The sequence below is a fragment of the Vidua macroura genome, chromosome Z (assembly GCF_024509145.1).
Source record: "Vidua macroura isolate BioBank_ID:100142 chromosome Z, ASM2450914v1, whole genome shotgun sequence".
Lineage (NCBI taxonomy): Eukaryota > Metazoa > Chordata > Aves > Passeriformes > Viduidae > Vidua > Vidua macroura.
This window is the reverse complement of record NC_071611.1, coordinates 70,602,403-70,622,767: the sequence shown is the minus strand read 5'-3', so window position 1 is coordinate 70,622,767 and position 20,365 is coordinate 70,602,403. Positions and strand designations below refer to the sequence as shown.

The window sequence follows — 20,365 nt, the reverse complement described above, 5'->3', positions numbered from 1 at the left end:
GATGTGTCTGGCATAGGGCAGGACTGGCCTCTCCTCACAGATACTGGAGACCCTCACTGCCAACACCTGGACATCTGAGCATTCCACCCTCACCTCTGTGAAACACTTACTTAAGAACAGACAATAAAATATATATTCATCACATACTCCTTACAAACTTCATTTACATAAACAAAAAATCCCCAACATTTCCCATACTAAAATCAAAGTGACATAAAAGTCCTGAGAAAGGGAATTTTTTACACACACCCACATACAAGGTAAATCTCCACTCTTTGCCCTTTCACCTCATAAGAACAACAAAAGAATCCCCATAGTTATTTCACTCTGGCAGTGTTCAGTCCAAATTTTGGCTATACCACTCCTTATCTCTTAATCCTTAAGACACAGATTCTGGTGCTTAAAGGAAGAGCAGTGGGTCGACCTTGGATGGGTTGGAATCTGACAGCCAGAAAAGGTCAATCCACCACAGGCCCTTAGCTTGAGGTATGAAGGAAACTAAGTAATTTAAGAAGGGAATACAACACAGTAATCCTACATCTAGCAGAGCCTCAGCTGGGCCCGCAACGTGCACTAGATATCTATAGCCTCAGAGATTCCATGTACACCAGGCACCTATGCCCTGTGTGAGATGATCTTGTACATCACTTGTCCCCCATGATTGCTTCAATCTTTGGACAATATTGATTAGTGGAAAACACAGATGCAATACTTGAAGATATGTTCATTCTGTACTGTCAGCTTGAAGGGCCCAAATAAGGTTTATACTGAAGTTGGCTGGCCTAATAGCATATATTCTAGATACACTATTAGGCTAATTTATATACTAGATAAATAATACATGTTTTATATAATAAATAATATAGATAATATTTTATTATTTCATATTTTCTAAATATGGTATTTCTAAAACCTGAGTTTGAAGCACTGTATTTTTTTCTCTGCAATACAATGTTCTGAAGAAAATGTAAGGGAATACCTTGTAAATTTGCCACTTAACAATGAATGGCCTTAAAACTGATAAGCTCTTTGGACATTCCAACCATGAAAATATTATTTGGTTAAAAAGTAGTAATTAATGGAATTCTACACATTCCTATGAGTTTTTCTTATGGATGTAGTCTGAATTTGACAAGCAACTTTCGGCACTCTTCAAGATACTAAATTTCACAGTCATAACACTCATAATTTTTTCCCTGACATCCACAACTTTACAGCTATACCAAACCAAGCTGATATGACTATGAGCTCAAGAGACAGAAACTGCAATTCGGGAAAGAGGTCTTGGAGTCCCTGACTAATCATCCAGAGATGTTTGCTGCCTTACAAAGGCCTGAATCCTGGGCATTGCAGAGGAACTGCTGAAGCTTGTCCAACTCAATGGCTATGAGGAAGTATCCCTCATTGTACTTCCATGTGGGTATCACTGATACTGCCAGAGGCAGCACAGACTGCATCAAAACTGACTGCAGAATTCCACAGGTAATCAAGGTCATAGATGGATCCTCTTCTATCCACCAGTGAGGGGGAAAAAAGTGTGAGAGAAGGACACTGTTAGTATAGATCAATACTGGCCTCAGAGTTGGTGTTCGGGGTTCTCTGACCCTGTTTTCACATCTGTGCCTGCTTGGGAGAGAGGAGATCCAGCTGAGGGCAGCAGAGGTACCTTTGCCAGGAAGATAGCTGAACTATTAAGGAGCTTCTGGCTAAGAATAAAAGGGGATGGAGAGAATCAACAGCAGCCCTGTGAGGGAGTAGCGGTCAGGAATGATGTCATATGGAAGGATTTTTTAAACAAATAAAGGAAATTAGTAAAACTGGCTCACCTCCAACATTAGTAGACAAGCAAGGAAGTACAAACAAGGCACAAGCACACAGAAATCCCCAAAATCCTTCCTGGGAAATTAGCATGCTGGGGTGCCTCTCTGAAGGCTTCCTGGCCTTTATCAGAGACAATGTGGCCAGAACAAACAGATTGTCTCTTCTTGAAACAGGGCCAGCTCAAGGAATACCTAAACCAATGAGACATATCTAAGTCCATGGGCCCTGGTGGGATGCACCCATGAGTGCTGGCTGTTGTCACTGCAAGGCCACACTTAAAAAGCTTTGAATGACCATGACAATTAGAAGTGCCCAAAGACTGGAGGAAAGCAACGTCACTCCTGTCTTCAAGAACGGCTAGAATGAGCACCCAGGAAATCAAAGGCAGAGAGTGCAGAGAAGGTGGAGCCAGTGTCTTTGCAGTAGTGCCCAGAGACAGGATCAGAGGTGATGGGCACACACTGAAGGTTCCTCCTGAATATCAGGAAAAGCTTTTTCCTTCTGAGGGTGACCAAGCACTGGCACAGGTTGCCCAGTCAGGCTGTGCAATCACCATCCTTAGAGATACCAAAAAGTCACCTGGACATGATCCACGACACCTGACTCTTGGTAGCCCTGTTTGAGCAGGTGGTTGGACCAGATGACACCCAGAGTTCCCTGGCAACCTCAACCATTCAGATGCACAGGTTAATTAGAAGCAGTTTAAAAAAAAGACAAGGGAAAAAAATTAAAAACTTCCACTGAAATCAACTAGAGCCAGATCAGGCTGAAATCCCTACATTTACGAAAAGAAATCTAAAAGCCAGAAGTTAAATCTTTTTTCTCTTTCATACAACACCATCCTCAGTAGGAATTGTGCAAAGGATTAATTAGAAATTGCATCATCACTTGAACAAGTTACATGATTGCAAATGAAGAATAAATTCCAAGCCAGTTAGTAAAAGGCAAAAGAGGTTAAAGAAAGTATTTCACAGAGATATTTTAGATTCACATCTAAGTATAAAATACTGATAGAGCAATAAAGGACTTTTTATAAACAGTAGACATTCAATAAGGATGCTGCCTGTCTTCATTGTGGCTGCTTCAGAAGACAGCCATGTTGCTACAAGCTTTTTATTAAAACATTGGGAAGGTCATCAGTTATCTTTTTTCTATATGGGCTTATTCTTTCTCTATACTGAAGGACTCAAACTGCTGAAATTATATAAGTCATGAAAACATTGTAACATCTTAACAGTGAATACTAAACTACTGCTCAAAAGAAATAAAAGCTTATATTGTACCTCTTCAAGCAACCTTTTCAAAGAGTGATTCATGTCTCATTTTCAAAAAGAGTAACATTACTGAGCCTGATGTTAGATGCTTCAGTAGTTGAAATGGACAAAAGGAGGAAACATCTCAGTGTATTATTTAAAAGACCCTCCAGCTCAGCATGATTACTATTGAGATTTCCATCTTCTCTGAGCACAAATGCCAGATACTTCTTGAACTACTACACTGAAAAAGCATCAGGTCATATCCATATTTAATCCAATCACCTTCATTTTTTGGGTTTATTACCTGTCTCTATTATTTATCTTTTGGGAAAAAAGTACACACTAGTCTTTTACGTGACTAAAATTATAGCATTTTCAAGTCAGCTTTATTTTCAGCTTCCAGCTCTGTTACAGTTTTCTACCTACTTACAAACAGCACAAGTCGTAAGTAAACAATTTCTTGATTTATAATTCCTCCATGAAAAAAACATTCTTCAGCTGTCCCATGTGAGAATCTTTTGGTCCCATGTTGTTAGCAACTTGGTTTTTCTATATTATGAAATCACAAGTCTTTGAGTAGCAAATCTAGCAATATTTCTCACTGTACCATCACAAGGTTTCTTAATCCATATTTGAATACCTTCTTACAATGGTTTCTTCATTATGGGAGACTATAATCAACTTTCATGATTTAATCAGTGAAGACTCTTTTGCCTTCATTCTGTAAAGTTGCTTTTTTATCCAAATACTTAATCTCACCTATATTAGCTCTTACTACTTTCTAGTCTCTCATACACCCTCCTGAGAGACAAACATGGGAGAAGTAATGTAAAATCTGTGGGTTTAAGTTAATGTTTACAAACAGCAGCAATTAACACATATTTCTTTCAAAAAGTGCTCAAAATAATTATTGAAAATGTCTCAAATAAATTGATCATGCAGAATACATCAGGGTTGGTAGAGTATTAAATAGTAAAACTGTTTTTAGTTTTACCATTGCGATCACTGATTTAGATCAGCTTGTTAATGCTTGTGGTGTTAGAGGAATTTTACTAAAGTCAAGGCCTTAGATTCCATAACTGAAATGCAGTTCAGACTCACAGGAAGGGAAACTAACTGTGTATAGTAGCACTATTAACGTGACTTAATGATGGCAGTGAATAACCTGCTGAGCAGAGGGTGCAATGCAATGACACAGAGAACATAAAAGCCCTCCTCCCTGCACAGGAAAGAAAGGAAAGTGTGAGTAGGGAAACAGTATGTTTGCTTCTTATGTACATGCAAATGTTCATAAAAGTAAAGAAAATTATCCAAAATCAGTTTAGCTACAATAGACTCCCTTTAGGTAGGCAGTAGGTAGTTGGGTGATATAGTTATAGCCTGCAATATATATAGTTATATTCACTATATATTATATAGTGAAGCAAAAAACAAACAGCAGTTTTAGAAAATATGCTTTACCTTCCATTCATAACATGCCCAAGAATTTAAGACAACATATTTTATCTCAAAACTAATTTACTAGAACTTATTTTTAATGCACATAAAAAAGTAGATCGCCTAACAAGGTAACAGATTGTACAGTGAATAACCTGTTAATAATCCACTAACTTGTAAACTGTAACTACTGGTCCAGATGTTTCACTTCCCTGCACAGAAGTCTTAATGCATATCAGACACACAAAGTGGTGCTCAGATATTGCCTTTAAAAAGTCTACTTTCTCTATAAAAAACATTAAGGTAGTACCTATCCCTGAAGAGTTTAAAGGTATGATAAAGGTATGATTAAGCATGATACATCAGAGGTTGCAATTATTCTAATGACTGTATTTATTTGGCTGAAGTCCATTGTCTTTTTCCTGCAATAGAAATACTTCAAATTCTGAAATGAGAAAGCTGGACTTCAAATTTAATCTTTGCTTTAGAGTACTATGAATATTTATAGTACTCCCACAAGACTCACAGAAACAGTACAGATCACAAACTTCACAGAGTATTCTCAGTGCTCCTGAATCACTCCATTAAAACTGAATATATAAGAGTCCATGAACTCACAAGCATCACCAGAAAGCAAAATAAATTCAACTTGAAGTGTTTGACTTTAAAAACTTCAACCTCCGCAGTTTATGCCAACCAGTCAACATGTTATATGTTCCCCTTTTCTGATCAAAGTGCCTATACAAACTGGAGACACTCAGGAATGCTGAAATACAGAAATGACATTCAAAAGGACCCAAGATTTTTTTGAAATTACTTGATTTGAAATCAAGCTTCATCTACACATATGCCCCTAAAAGTAAAATCTATTTAAACCAAGCCTACCCACAATTTCCAGGTTATTTTTCATCAGTTTTAGAAGAGTTTGGGGAAACTCAAAGAGATTCTCAAATAAATTGTTTCCAAAGAACTGGTGGGGCAATAATCACCATGGGGATTTTTTAATTGTTTAAAAAAAAAACTTTTAAGCTTTCTCAAATGTTGGCTCTTCATAATCATTATTAAATTTCCAGAGAACTTCAAAAAAAGATATAAAGGAACAGTTTCATAGCATCTGTTAAACACAGCAGTCACTTCAACAATTCTATTATCTCTTAGTACTAAGATTTTAGCAGCAACTTGACATTTTCAGAATTAAACACATACTGACAGCTAAAACTCCAGCAGAATCAGAGAGAAAGACATACTGCTTACCTGTACACCTGAACTGTGACTTCCACTTTTCAAAGCAAACAAACAATCCTCAGAATCAACTGCAAGCAAAACTGAAGCAGAAGGGAGCAGCTCAGAAACAGATCCTTGACCGAAGTTTACAGCCTCTGGATTTTTTTGTCCATCCTTTACTGTTTCACTCAGATTGATCACAGAATCTCGTATGTTTGAAATAATCTCATTATTTTCTGCCAGCAGGCGTTCTAAATGATCTATTTTTTCTTGCAATATTGAAAGCTGGCCCTAGGGGAGAGGAAAAAAAAAGAAGTAAAGTTTAATTATTTCTCAGGAAAATTCTTGACAGACCCAAAAAAACCCCAATGACAAAAAATTCACAATAGTATGTGACCACAAAGAAAATTCAAATATGTTTTTATATTTTACATAAAGACAAACTAATAAGGAACTGATGCAACACACGGAAGTTCCTCCTTCCAGTACAAGAGAAAATAGCAAAAGATACATTTTTCCTCTGTGAATTTGAATTCAGAGCACAAGATTTAATCAGTGATACAAAGATATTCTCTAAAATCTCAGTGTCAAGTAGCAATTATATCTAATTCAACTTTTTTCACATCTTTCATTTCCAAAAATCTGATCTTTTCATTTATCAGAACATCAAACAGAAAGCAATTTTTTACAAGTCAGTCACATCATGATGGGATTAAGAGGATATTGTAAACATTTGAGGTTTTTCCCATACATGCAAAATATAAATACCACTTTTCTGATTTTCAGTGAAAGTTGGAGAGAAATTAACAAAAGAACTTCATAGGCATAAGAGATCCCTTAACAGCCTGATCACAGGAATAATCTGTATAATTGGACTATTACAATCAAGAAAATCCTGTAAAAGAGAGATCAAGCTAATGGCATTTTCAGTCAGAAGGTCATCTCCAATTGCCAAACAACAGGATTTTCTAGATATTCTAGAGAGTTCCACAAGAGGAAGGCTGCAGAACAACACCAGTGTGAATTGAAAGAAGTCAACACATCTTCCAATGCAACTTGGAAGGAAAAAACAGATCCCACAAAGCAATTTAATAGTATCTAATCACTGTATTGTTGGAATGCAGGAGGGAACACAGCCAATCAAGACATCCCAAAATGCTACCACCCTCTCATGTACTAGCCACTCCTTCCAAATTATTTGAGGGATGCTTCTTATCAGGTATGAAAGTGCTAGCTTTTACAGAATCAAAAAGGCCAGATTATTTAATATGACCTTAGGGATATCCTTCATCATGTACAGAAATTTATTTATTTCCTCCAAATTACTTTAATGTAACAAGAAGTGACAAGATAAGAAAAAAAAAAAAAAACCAAAAAAACAGTCACTTTCTATTATTAACATTGAAATCAGATCCGAAAATATACAACACATAATTAGATATTTTTGCAAGCAGCTGTCATAACAGCAAAACCTGCTTCAGTTTCAGGCATCTACATTTTACCATTACATTCAACACAAATACCATTGATTCAGTACACAGCTACTCTGTGACTTATGATTTTAATGACTTTTTCCCAGCACCACTGCCTTATTTTCTTAGGACTGTAGTATAATATTAGAAACAACATCTGTACATGACACTTTTTTCCCTTTCAACAGCAAAATACTTGAAATATTCGCCTTTTTCTCTTCAGCAACTGTGGTTTGCAAAGGATTAGGTCTCCTTTCTAAATTGATGTGTACATTCTTTCAAATTCTCTTGGCTTTGCAAAGTCCTCAGGAAAAATAAAATAAAATAAAATAAAATAAAATAAAATAAAATAAAATAAAATAAAATAAAATAAAATAAAATAAAATAAAATAAAATAAAATAAAATAAAATAAAATAAAATAAAATAAAATAAAATAAAATAAAATAAAATAAAATAAAATAAAACCAAATCTTTACCAAGAGTTACCAATCATGTTTTTGGATTCTAAACTGTCATTACTATAATTCTACCTTTATGGAAATTCTTCGTAATTTTCAGACAGTATTAGTATTAGTATTTCTTTAATGCTACTGGTTTGTCTCTGTGTTTTATGGGCTGTGAAAGGTGCTGATCCACTGCTTGTTATTTCTGTTTCTGAGATTAATACATCCTGAAAACAGTAACAGATTTTAAAATGCAACACAGGCAGACAGCTACTGTTTCCAAAAAAGACAAAAATATATTTTGATGACAGAACCAGATTAAGCTAAATGAGATGTAGGAGCAACATCATAAAATCCCAACAGTTTAAAGACAAATTCTAGAAATTTATTAAACTGATGAACTGAAAACAAGAAGAAATCAATATGCAGATGATGGAATACTGGAAAGAAAGAAAAAAAAAAAAATAAACAGACTGTAGTCCTATGCCACCTGGTGGCACCAAAGAAACAATCAGACTAAAAACTTTCAAATGCTATGTTAAAGATAATGTACATATTTCTATGTAAAATTAGTGTTTTCCCCTTGAAATACCTGTAATGTTTTGAAAGTAAGAAAGGCTTCTCTACACGAAGCCCAATAGCCTATTATGCCAGTCAATCTAAAAATAACATATATAAAACAATACTTAGATAGGGGCTTTACAGGCTGCCCAACAGAGGCTCTGACCTTCAGATTCCCAGGAAGTCACAGTACAGCTGCCATCCATACAAATCATTCCCGGCTTCACTGCATATGACTACAGTTCAGAGTTATCAAGTGTGCAAGCAGCTAAAGCCCTGCTCGCACCTATCCCACCACTACTGACACTGTCTCTACAACTGTAAAATCAGACAAATGTTTTAAATTTTTATTCTCATTCATGTATGCTGTAGAAATGTTTTACACCTTCTTCCACAAAAAGAGTTTCACATTGCTTAGCAATAGCCTGTGAACTACGTGGTCACAGAACACACCACCAATCTGGTTTATATCATCTAGCCAATTATATGCCCTTCCAGGACAACAATAGACACAGTGGAAAAAAACAAAAAGGAAATACATAAAAACCTCATAGAATACATGTTTGATTGATCCCTCCACCAGCATATAATGCCAGTCTCTAGAAGACAGATATAAACTTCCTCCAAATTTGGAGGTCATTTCATATCTCATATCCTTAAGACATACCTTTCATTTAACTTATTATACGTTAAACCTTGAAAAATCTGTAACAATTCTACCAGTTTACTGTTTATTATGTGACAAAATATTTTTCTTTGTAAACCAAGTTCTCCATCTACAAATAGCAATTTTTTACCAGATGACCTTCAAACATCAACAACTTCATATGTTGCTACATACACCCAGCACTAATCTGTAAGCTGCAAGATTTCAGCCTACCTAGGACACTTACTTTCAAAAGTCTGTTAAAGCATGTTACTTTAACTTTGGGGGTAGATCTTCTGTTATTTGGAGAAAGATATTCTTATGAAGACCTCCCACTGTGCAACCTAACAGAGGGCACTAATACAGAAAAGTCTGCTTTCTTTTCTGGAGACTGAGAGATACATCATGCCTCTCTTCCAAAGGTTTTAAACATGCCATGTGCCAACTCAACTTGAATGCAAAACATGAAATAGAAAACTATGGTTAAGAACACGTAACCAAGACCTCATGCAATACCTGAGTTAAAACTGCAGGAAATCAAATGTTTGAGATCATCAAAATGTTTTTGCTTTTTGTTGTGAAATGTCAGATCCATGAGAATTAACTTTAAGAAACAACAGTGTCTGAGACTAGAAATGGATCCCAGCCTTCATTCAGTATGAAAATAATTAACGTCAGGAATCCATTCTCAAGGTGAAAATTTCACATGGATCCCAATTATGCAAAAGCTAGGTCTATTTTCATTGTGCATTCACCTTTTCTTCTTATTCATTTTAAATAGATAATGCCTGTTCAATAGTAAAATCATTTTAAAATATGAGTGGAATATGGAAAACACTGCAAACTCCTCAAAACAATTAATTTAACAGATGAAAATAAATTCCGTTTCAACATTTTTAAAGGAAGGCAACTGACTTCAAATATCAAGGCCAAACAGTACCAAACCGAAGTTACTCTAAAGCTGTTTAATCTTATTAATTGCTAGTAATAGACCTTGTCTTACCAGAAAAACAATTTAGAAGCATGTTACAGGGAACAGTAAATAGGTCTCATTAAAAGACAAAACATAGAGATCCTCGCTGTTACTAAAACCATAATCCAACTGTATTCTTTTAAATTAAAATTTCAATTTTTCCACACATTAGAGGGTTGGCAGGGAGATTTTTTTATTTTTTTTAATCTGAGCTGAGATGTACCAATTTTACATTAACAAATTCTGTCTGAAATGTTCGGTTCTGCATGGCTTTGTAGACACTGAATAGCAAAACTTTAGTAGGTACACAAGTCACAAATGTTAGCAAAACTATCCCTGACTTCACAATATCAAGTCTTCTCAGAAAAGAAGTAACCTTGATCCAAGACTTTGAGAAATGCCTAACTGCACCAAAAATTGGAGATACACAAAGTATATCCTAATACAAGTGAACAGCACTAAAGGATGCTCTGTTAATCTACATACTTGTTTTAGCATAAGGAAACTAAAAGTAATGTGGATCAATCACTGGCCTACACAACCAGTTAAAAAGTTTCTAATAACTTTGGTGTAAGTTTCTTTCTTTCTTTCTTTCATTTCCCTCTGTCTTTATATATTGATGAATGTGTAATTTTTTTTTTTTTTTTAAAAAGCAATAAAGCCAATCCCTGTTACTTCACAGCATAGGAAGCACTTCTACAAGAAGTGCAAAGTGCCAATAAATCTACCAAAAGTAGCTACAGCTGCTTTGGTAGGAGAATGGCATCACATGAGCAGCACACCTGTTCACCACCCCTGTGATTACACAGGATTGGACTTAACCAACAAAATTTTCTCAATTTTCTTGCATTCTGTGACGACAACACAGATCCACACACCTTCCTTCCATCTGGAACAAGAAGTGTCCACACCTGTTAGCTGCCTGAGAAACCTGCCACTATCAACACATGAATCAGCTACACAAACAGCTCATGCTTCAGTCACTCTAAACCCTTCAGCAGTTTTCATGCCCCAAATCCTCCAGAGCAGTCTGCTTTCCCACTGCCCTCTGCTTGTGCTTCTCTGTTTACTCTTGACACCAGTCTGATTTGCAGCAAGGACTCTCCAGAAAGGGGCACAGTGACACCCAACACGTGGAGGGAAGCCAAGTAACGCAATGATAGTTCAATGTGTTTCATTCTGAGGAAGTAGATAGTGTTCAGTTTCTCCTGTCTAAACACTGTACAATGCAGAAAAGATGCTAGTTGGAATTTCCATTTTCTGAGTGAAAATGAAAACTCCTTCTCTAAAATGCAGTGGCTTTCAACAGACAAGTAGTGATCACTTCATCAGGAAAAAGACATCTAGCTCAAATAATTGAAGAGGGAGTAGGACAGGGCCACAGATGAGATCTCATAGAAACAGGTAGGCAGAGGAAAAATCCAGATTAGAGACTTCTGATGTTATGTCAGCTGGAATTTGGTTATTTGCATCCAGACTCAGCCAGCAACCACCGAGTGCTGGGATCAAAACAAGCCAGAACCCATTCCCTTTCTCACCCACACAAAGAAAAAGGAGACCACAAAGGAGCTGTCACTGTCCTGCATTAGAGGCTCTGGTGTACCAAAGAACTGTGGTGTAGAAAATGGAGCACCACAATGGACAGAGCTCTCCAAAGGATGTGTAATTTGAGGTCATTGCCTATACACATTCGCTACAGTAAGCAATGAGGAAGCTGGAGTCAAAGTCTCATTTTCTGGCTGCACTGAATGGCAGTCATCATAACAGTTTTCTGTACCAGTTTTGCCAGTGACTATCCAGGTAAATCTCTAGAAATCATGAGCTATCTTTGCCAAAATCTTGATATAAACTCTGATGAGATGCCAGCTTATCAAGATGGTAACAGCAGGAGGCATTCTTTGTTCACTATCAGAGAACTGTACAGTGAACAGAACATACTAAATATGCAATTAAATGTTAACCTCCTGCACAGAAAAAACAAGCAGGTAAAAGATAAAAATACAACCCAATGTACCATCAAAGCTTAATATTAGAGTACACTGTTTCAGCACGTATTCTCTTTGCAAGACAGGATACAGAACAAAAAACAAGCATACAATGTATCAATTAAAGGACAAATCAAGGTTTGAAGGCTTTGCTGATCTGTGCAGAGGGCTTATGTGCATTTGTGACAACGAAAAGAACATAAGAAACCTTGTTAGTAATTTCCTACCGTTAAAGTAACTTACCGTTAAAGAAAGCTCACTTTACAGAGGCACTGGAAATCTTCTGAATTAAATAACTACAAAAGTCTGTTCAAATGATAAATTTCTGATACAAAGATTCAACAGCCTGACAAATAGACTTTAAGAAGTTGATAGACTTTCACATTTTGCTTTATCACCAGAGGCAGCAATAACGAGAATGTTTAAAGTACTATTACACTGGACTTAGGTTTCACGGCATGTACAGAGACAAATATAAGGCATGCTGTTTGGGACTAGTTTTGACACCATCATCAGTGACCTGAAGGCAAGGAAAAAGAAATCCAGAAATACTCAGTTTAAAGGCAATTAAACTGAAAAATATTCACTACTACTGTAACTGATACATTTTGTGTTCATCTCCTTGCTGATTCTCCTCCCTACCCTACGCTGAATGTTTATTTAAATGTCTAGCAGTACAAAAGTGAAGAACAACTTATCTGCCATTAAGAGTAGGAACTTTAATAATGGTTATTGTCATTCGAACAAGTCAAAACTTAATGTGTTAGACCAAGAAAAGCTAAAGTAAGAACAAACTAGAAAACCTCCCTTTGTTTAGTTTATACAGTTAAATTAGGCAATGACTCTAGGTAGCAGAAGGATGTGCTCAATTATAGTTAAGAGTTACTGTTTTGTAGACTATGTATTCTGTAAAATACATTTTGCTCAACATTTCACCAGATTTAAAGACTATAATTGAAGGAGGCTAATAGCTTCTGCTTGACTGCTGCTTAGCCAGAACTCTACACACAATGTGCAAGCAACAAAAACAAACACATTCTGTGAACATTAGGAAAACAAAGAATTGTCACTGACCTGTAATTATGTTCACAAAGGCAGCTGCTCCTCCTTTGCAAAGTACTAGAAACTCAGCAGAAGTAATCCTAGATTTTCAATATTTGCACTCAGGATCATTTCCATGACATTCAAAGGCTTTTAGATTGTGAAGTTACTAAGTGTTGTTAATAGGAATTTTTTGTTTTTAAATAAGTCAACATGTTTCAAACCAGAAAAATTGATTCCTTCTATGGATTTCTTCACTCAGCTCTCAATCTCCTCTGATGTAAAACTCATACAAATGCTAGTAAAGGTCACTGTGCCCACGGTTTTTCAGTGCTCAGAGGTCAAAAAAATGAGTACTTCAAAATGATGCACAACCTTAATTACCACTATTCACATTTTAGACAGACTAACATTTCCTAAAATACCTAACCAAGCTGCTTCCAATACTTTGACAAACAGAAGTCCTGTTCCTTGTTGTATAACAAAGGTCAGAAAGCTCCCAAATGAGCTCATGAAAACACACTAGTTACTAAGAACATGCAGCATCAAAACACATGTATTCAGACTGCACGTGACTAATTGATTTCAGGTACTTCACTATGGCACATGCAGCAAAGCTGTAGCTGGAAGAGGTGTGTATCTGTGGGGCATGGCACCTACCAAGCCCACAGCCCAGTGGGGACTCAGAGCTGACAGAAGGCAGAGTTGCCTTACAGTAGGGGAGAGGCTACTTCAACAGACCCTGGAGCAAAGCTCACCACACAGATCAAAGAACTCTGGTGTTTCTGCCATGTATTTGGTCCTAATCTCCTGCCACTACTGCTCCGCCCTATTGTGATTCCTATTTTGGCCAAGTGGTACTACTGTCAAATTATTGGCTAACTCAGATGAAATAATATCCCATACAGGAAAAAACACCACTTGTGGTATTTATGCTGGAGTATCTGATGCATTGTGTAGATGTCTTGAAAGCAAGAATCCAACAAGAACCTTTAGCAGTACCAACTGCCAGGACACTTAATGATTTGCTGGAAGGACATAGGAACCAAAAAAAAAAAAAAAAAAAAATCAAGCCAACTACTTATAGAGGAACTGTACTCTATCACCTCTCTTTGATGCAGTGCAGTTGCTAAGTTCATAAAAGCAGTTAACACACATGAGATGAGAGCATGCTTCAAATAATGGTGGTCAAAGAGAGAGGTGGGGAAAAAACACAGAGGGGGCAAGGAAATCTTATTAAAGTAACAGTTGTTTAGGAGTAAGAAAATGGTAAGCATGGTAGTTGCTGTGTGTTTCTGCTTTGCCTTTTAATAAAGTTAAAATAAAAGAATAAAGGCAAAATGAAGCATTCCTTGGTGCTGGTCCATTTACCTACCAAAATCATAGCAGTCTTGACTTTCAAACATGTATTTCCACAAACAACATTTAACACAGTGCAGAGATATTGTCCTATAAAAGCTAAACCAAATCTTGTGAAAAAAATATTTAGAGGAAAAAGCTCAAGTTCAAAGCATTACCTGTCAGATAGTGACAGAGGATGATTCAATGTGATGCTGTTTGCCCCTTGCTTAGCCATAAAATTCACTCAAAATTAACTTTCATCATAAGACTACATAACGAGCATATATTTCTGATGTAACACACTATTACAAACAAACCCTCCACCTTTTTTTTTAAGTGGACTTCTAGTGTGTGCCATGCATGCTTTGGTGAGACTCTAGAATCAAAATAAACAGCCCACAAAGCCTCTACACTATTTTATTCTTCTATGTGAATCCAAAATCCAGAATATATTCATATGGGTTTATCAGTATTTGTTATTCATCTGTATACAATAACACAAGTTCTATAAGGTAAGCAGCTTATGGATGTCTTCTCAGACTTGAGTTGAATGTAGCTTTCACTTAGTAGTTATCAATTTAGCCCACACCTCATACATGACACTTGCTGCACAAGCAATGTCATAGAACTAAATATCTCTTTGAAACTTTCTCAACTCTGCAGTCACACAAGATTTCCAAAAGAATATTGTATTATTGCTATCAAAAACAATACACTCAACCCTTTTTCCACTATATTAAATTAGAAGAATCTTACCCAATGATGTGTACAGACAACTGCTACTATAATAACCTAAAAATGCACCTAAGGCTCTCCCTGCACCTTGAGCTCATCTCTGCACAATGTTGTAACATACTTCCTAGCCTTGAGACAAGACACTAGGGCTCACCATATTCTGATATGTGACCTGAGACAGGAGCATCCCATGGCTAGGAACAGGCTCAAATAACAATTGTGATACAGTCATCACCAGAATAATGTACACCTGACAAACACGCAGGATCCACAAAGATACCTGCAGGAATTACAGAGGAGAGGTCAATAAGCCTTGATCTACGCGTATTATAGGTTCCTATTTTTCCCCAAATTAAGAGTGGTTTCCATTCTATGGCAACATAGAGATCTTCTGCTATTAAGATTTAAATGCACCACTAATGATGACAAGGCTATAAATCACTTTCACTAAAGTTTTATTACAGTTGCCTTGATGCCACTCTAGCATAGATAGACATGGCAAAAACTCACAGTGAAACTGACTACTGACGCCCGCTTTTGCAACACAAACACCAAAAAAGACACAAAGTTACTGCTGTGTCCCAAGCCTGGTTTTGTTTAGTACCACAGCAAAAAGCATTTAAATATTTGGTCAAAGAGAACATAAAGCCATATGTCTATGGATATTGATCCATCTTGGGAGTTCTTGTCCACAAATTATTTCTGCAAGACATTTTTGTTTGTGTCCTGAGCTCTCAAACTAGTAAGCAAGTTCTGTGAGGGCATTCTCTTGACCCCACTGCCCTACACTGAGAAGCCTAAAAGAGGACTAAGTCTGATGCAACCTACCTTGAGACCACGCAAAGAGAAGGCAGCTTGCTTTGGAAAAAATGTGGTAATGAAAATGGAGCAGCAGTTCTAATAACTTATTTTACTACTGGCACTAGTTACCATGACACTTTAGGTAAATACAGCTAAACAGGCACTATCAGCTGAAAAATCCCATCTCTTGTTCTGGTAGAATTCAAACAGAATACCTAGATAGCAAATGCTTGTAAGCTAAACATGGGACTGCTTCCAGAAGTACCCACTTCTGTGAGCTACTTGTAAGCCACGTAGGTCAGAAAGAACAAACTAATCAATGTGCAACTTCCGGGACATGAAAGGTGACGTGTGCTGTAACCAGAGCTGCACAGAGAAACAGCAAAGCACGTTGCCAAATCAGAGAGGTATGAAGTGAATCAAACCAATAACATTTGAAAGAAAAAAAAAAAAAATCTTAACACCTTTTCCAAAACTAACAAATTCTGACCTTTGTTATCAGAAAAGAAAATGTATTCTTAAATTGACAATCTGCTACCATAGTTTTTTTCAACCAAAAACAGCCTGAAGGTTTTACATCTGTGGCTAGTTTCACTTAAGAGTACTTTGAGCTCTGGCAACACTGCACTGACACAAACAACTTTTTGTCAGCTGAGGTAGTAGTATTAAAGTGTTTCTTTCATATATTTCTAGAGGCTTCTATTCCACTCTTTATCTTTTGCATTTATTTCAAACTGATGTTATAAAACTCTGAAAGCATTTACTAGGTGTCAGAGGTTTCACAGTTGTAACAAAGTGAAACATTTGAATTTCATCTTTAACTTCCTCAAAAGACAAAGCAGTAAGAAAGGAAAAGGTAACGGTTTTATCCAAAGGAAGGACCAGTAAAAGGCAGAAGTTTCTCCAGTGAGAATCAGAAGCTTCAAAGAAATCTAGGCATGGAAAAGACAAACAGAATAAACACTGAAGGACTGTTCTAGAAGACCAAGGGGAGGGAGAAGGATGAAAGGAGAAAAATTTGTCTCTAGCTGACTGCATCACCTGGAATGAATAGGCCTGAAAATAGATTAAGGTACCAAACCCATGGTCGCAAGAGGTAAGACCATGTTACACCTCTGACCAGGATTACACTGTAGGACAGGAACAGACAACTGCAAGACACTGACAATGGAAGAGAAAACACGTGTCATAAATCTTCCTTGTTCACTCAAGTATTTCAACCCAAAATCTAACACTAAAAATAAAAAACAACACCCATGGATGAGTTTTCCTGTTCATTACTTTAATACATACCTGTATTAAACCCAGTTGGCAGAATAATAATACATTAAGTGATTTCTTCACATAAGATACTGCCCATATCCCCAAAGCAGCACTTGTACTTAGCTGTTACAAGAGTGGCATGTGGCATTACCCTCCTGTTAGAGTTACACATTGAACAGACACAACTGCTCTAAACAGCCTTGTCTTGCTCCTCTTCTCTTCCTCTTGTTCTGTTCCTTCCTGCAAAAACTGAAGGCTGACCCCTGAACTGTAACGTGAAAGAATAAATGCAGAACAGATCCGCTCTCTGTCTTTACATTTGAGGCCTTTGTCTTTACTATTAAAAAACTATAGCAATTATTACTTTTGCATTGAATGAAACAAGAGTTTCCAACACAGAGGAACTTTTTAACTAAGTTTTTAGAGTTCTTTTATTCACTTGAAGTCTCATTCCAGTATTAAAATATACTTTCATTCTGTTTGTTTCCAATAAAAAAAAAAAAATAAGTACCGTACAAGCATAATTAGGTTATAACTTTGTATTCTGTGTTGTGGGGTTTTGCTAGATTTTTTGTCTGTAAGAACACACAGCTGTGTATAGCCAGCAGTATTGTGCCGTTCTGCACAGCACACCACGTCCTCTCTGAAATTCATGTTTCTTCTCAGGGGCAAACATTCCTTATTAGAACACAGCCACGACACACAGCTTTTAAACTTCTCTGCCACGCAGTGAACACAGGAAAGTGAAGAACTGAAGTACTGCGTCCATGAGGAGCAGTCGGGTCAGCCACCTACGGCTCCAAAGCACGGCTCAGCGGAAAGGAAAGCAGCGACCAAGTCAGCATTTCTCTAAATCTACCTGTTGTTGACACGGCTGAGGTCCCGAGCTGTCAGCTCTCCCCGTCCTGCCCGCGCACGCCCCGCACCCCGCTCTGCCACCCGCGGAGCCGCCACAGCCGCAGCGCGGCCCCGTCCCGTCCCGCCGGGCGAGCCCCGCCAGACCCCGCGCCCGGCTGTGCCCGCTCCCGCCGCGGCCCCGCGCCGGGCCGGCGGCAGCGCCGCCCGCAGGCGGTCCCGCTCGGCCCCCGCCCCGCCAGCCCCGCAGCCGCCGCGCCTCGTCCCCGCCGCGCCTCGGCGCTCCGGCAGCGGCACGTCCAGGGGCCGGTGGCGGCGGCACGGCCGCTCTCCCCTCCACCTCCGCCCGCCGCACCCCGGCCGCCGCCCCGCTCACCTTGGGGAAGGTGCCCTCCCGCCGGGGGCTCTTCGGGTGGTCGAAGTGGCCGCGGTCCAGCATCAGGTACAGGGAGAAGATCACCACGCAGAAGACCGCACTACCGAACACCGTGAACTGCCGGCTCAGCTTCATCTCCGCGACTGCCGGGCCGGCGCCGCCGCCGCGCTGCTCCCGCCGCGGCCGGCGCACCTGGGCCCCTCTCGCCGCCCCGCAATCGGAGGCGAAAGTTCTGCCGCCGCCGCGGAGCCCGCAGGCGCTGCCGCCGCCGGAGCGGGGCGGCCCAAATCCTTCTCCGGAGAAGTGCGAGAAGTTGCCCCCCGCCCGCCTCGCCGGGGCCGAGAGCCGTGTCGAGAGCCCGTCGGCGGGACTGAGAAGAGAGCCGAGTTTCCGGGAGCGGATCGAGTTCGCGGGCAGGAGAGCGCCCAGCGGGGAAGTGGAGGCGAGCAGCACCGCCGGGCCGACCAAGCGGCGCTGCTCCCCGCTCCCTTCCTCCTCCTCCTGCGGCCGCCTCAGCAGCCGCTCCGCTCCCCCTCGTTGTCCGCACGCGACGCCGGAGTCTGGCACCTCCTTCCCCGGCCGGAGCGCCGCTGCTGCCGCCGCCGGAGCTCTTGGGGCCGCAGCGCACAAGCTCCGCGCCGCGAGAGCCCCCGCCCGTCCGCCGCCGCCGCCGGCCCCGCCGCCGCCGCCGGAGCGCCGCGTCACGGGCGCGGCTCCGCCCCCGCCGGCCGCACCGCCCCGGCGTTCGAGACCCGGGACGAGCCGCGGCCGCCGCCCCTCCGTTCTCCGCAGGCAGGGGCAGCCCCGCTGCCCGCCCCCGGCTCGGCGCGGCGGGAGCAGCCCCGCGGCCGCTCGGAGGCGCCGCGCGCCGATGTCCCCGCTGCTGCCGCCGCCGCCGCCCCGTCGGCGGTCGGTGTGTGGCAGCCTCCGCCGTGGAAGCGAGGAGGCTGGAGGAGGAAACGAGAGGAAGGCAGGGAGGGCTGCCTGGGGACTCCGCCGTTCTGCCCGCGCCTCGCGGCGGCAGGGCACTGGAGGAGAGGGATTGTGGGGCGTGGGGAGACCTCCGGTTTCGAGCGACTCCGGCATCCGCGTTGTTCGGCAGAGCCCTCGTCCCCTCCTCTGTGGGATCGCTGTTGCCCGCTAGCCCGTTTGTGAGCCGCTGCGAAGCTCCACCTTGGGTCAGGCTTTTCTAGTATGAAGAAGTAGAATGTTCCGCCGTGCTTTCATGCAAAGTAGCGCGTGTTCCTACAGGAATGAGTCACAGCTGAAATGGCTGGTTCATGGAAGGCCATTCAGGTTGTGCCCGCTGTTTGGTAGCTTCTAGCTCCTAATTTTTACAGATTTAATCTGCTCGGTCTGAAAAAGTGCATCCCTAGTGTCTGCATCTACCCAATATTTCGAGGAACTACTTGAGATGGATTTGCTGCCACTGAGAATTAGGCATATCCTGGGAACGTGTTCTACCATTGTGAGTGCTTCTTTATAAATGACTGTCATTGAGACATACACCTATGCCTTAAAATCAAGATGTATGTATTAGCATCACTATTTTCTTTTGCCAAGAATATCGTCCCCTTTCCTACCCTACCTGTTTCCAATAGTTAAAACTGTAATAGTGCACAAAAATTTGGCCAATATATTTCAGTGGATCTTTGCAGGAGCCAAGAGGCTTGTATCATTGCTAAGTTTTCCCATGTTTAGAGCTTTTTCTAATATCTTAGAGAACACATTTCAAAGTTTGATTATTCATGATTTTCCATTTCTCCCACTAGACAAAAAATTGAAGTGTTGGATTCCATCTTTGAAGAGCAGTAAGGACTGCTGCAGTCACTGGGTATGGATGTTAAGAGCTACTGTAATTGCTGAGGGGAGGGGAACCTCAGTCTGTCCATCCCTTACTATTTTGATGCCACGGCTAACAAGGGATTCTCAGAGCCTAGAAAGGGATGGCAGGTCAGTAAGAAAGCTCCTGAAGGGCAGCACAAAAGAATTCCAGCCACTCTGGCCTGTAAATTAACTTCTGGTGGTGGAGAGGGCAACTTAAATGCCTCTGTGTACACAACTGTCTTGTGCTATTGGAATGCATTCAAGTCCACCTGGGGATGGATGAGGAGCCAACCAAAGACTTATAGGT

At 40.2% G+C, this 20,365-nt stretch overlaps 1 protein-coding gene across 1 annotated transcript in view; it reads right to left on the bottom strand.

The window, feature by feature from the left end:
• Positions 1–18,886, bottom strand: part of MAN2A1 (mannosidase alpha class 2A member 1) — a 104,218-nt gene extending 85,332 nt beyond the window's left edge. The window contains exons 1-2 of the mRNA XM_054003373.1: positions 18,232–18,886; positions 5,769–6,029 (exon numbers count right to left, since the gene is read on the bottom strand). Coding sequence (XP_053859348.1) covers positions 5,769–6,029; positions 18,232–18,366 — 396 coding nt within the window. The 5' untranslated portion in view covers positions 18,367–18,886. The remainder of the gene's footprint in view (positions 1–5,768; positions 6,030–18,231) is intronic.
• Between the last annotated feature and the right edge of the window lie 1,479 nt (positions 18,887–20,365).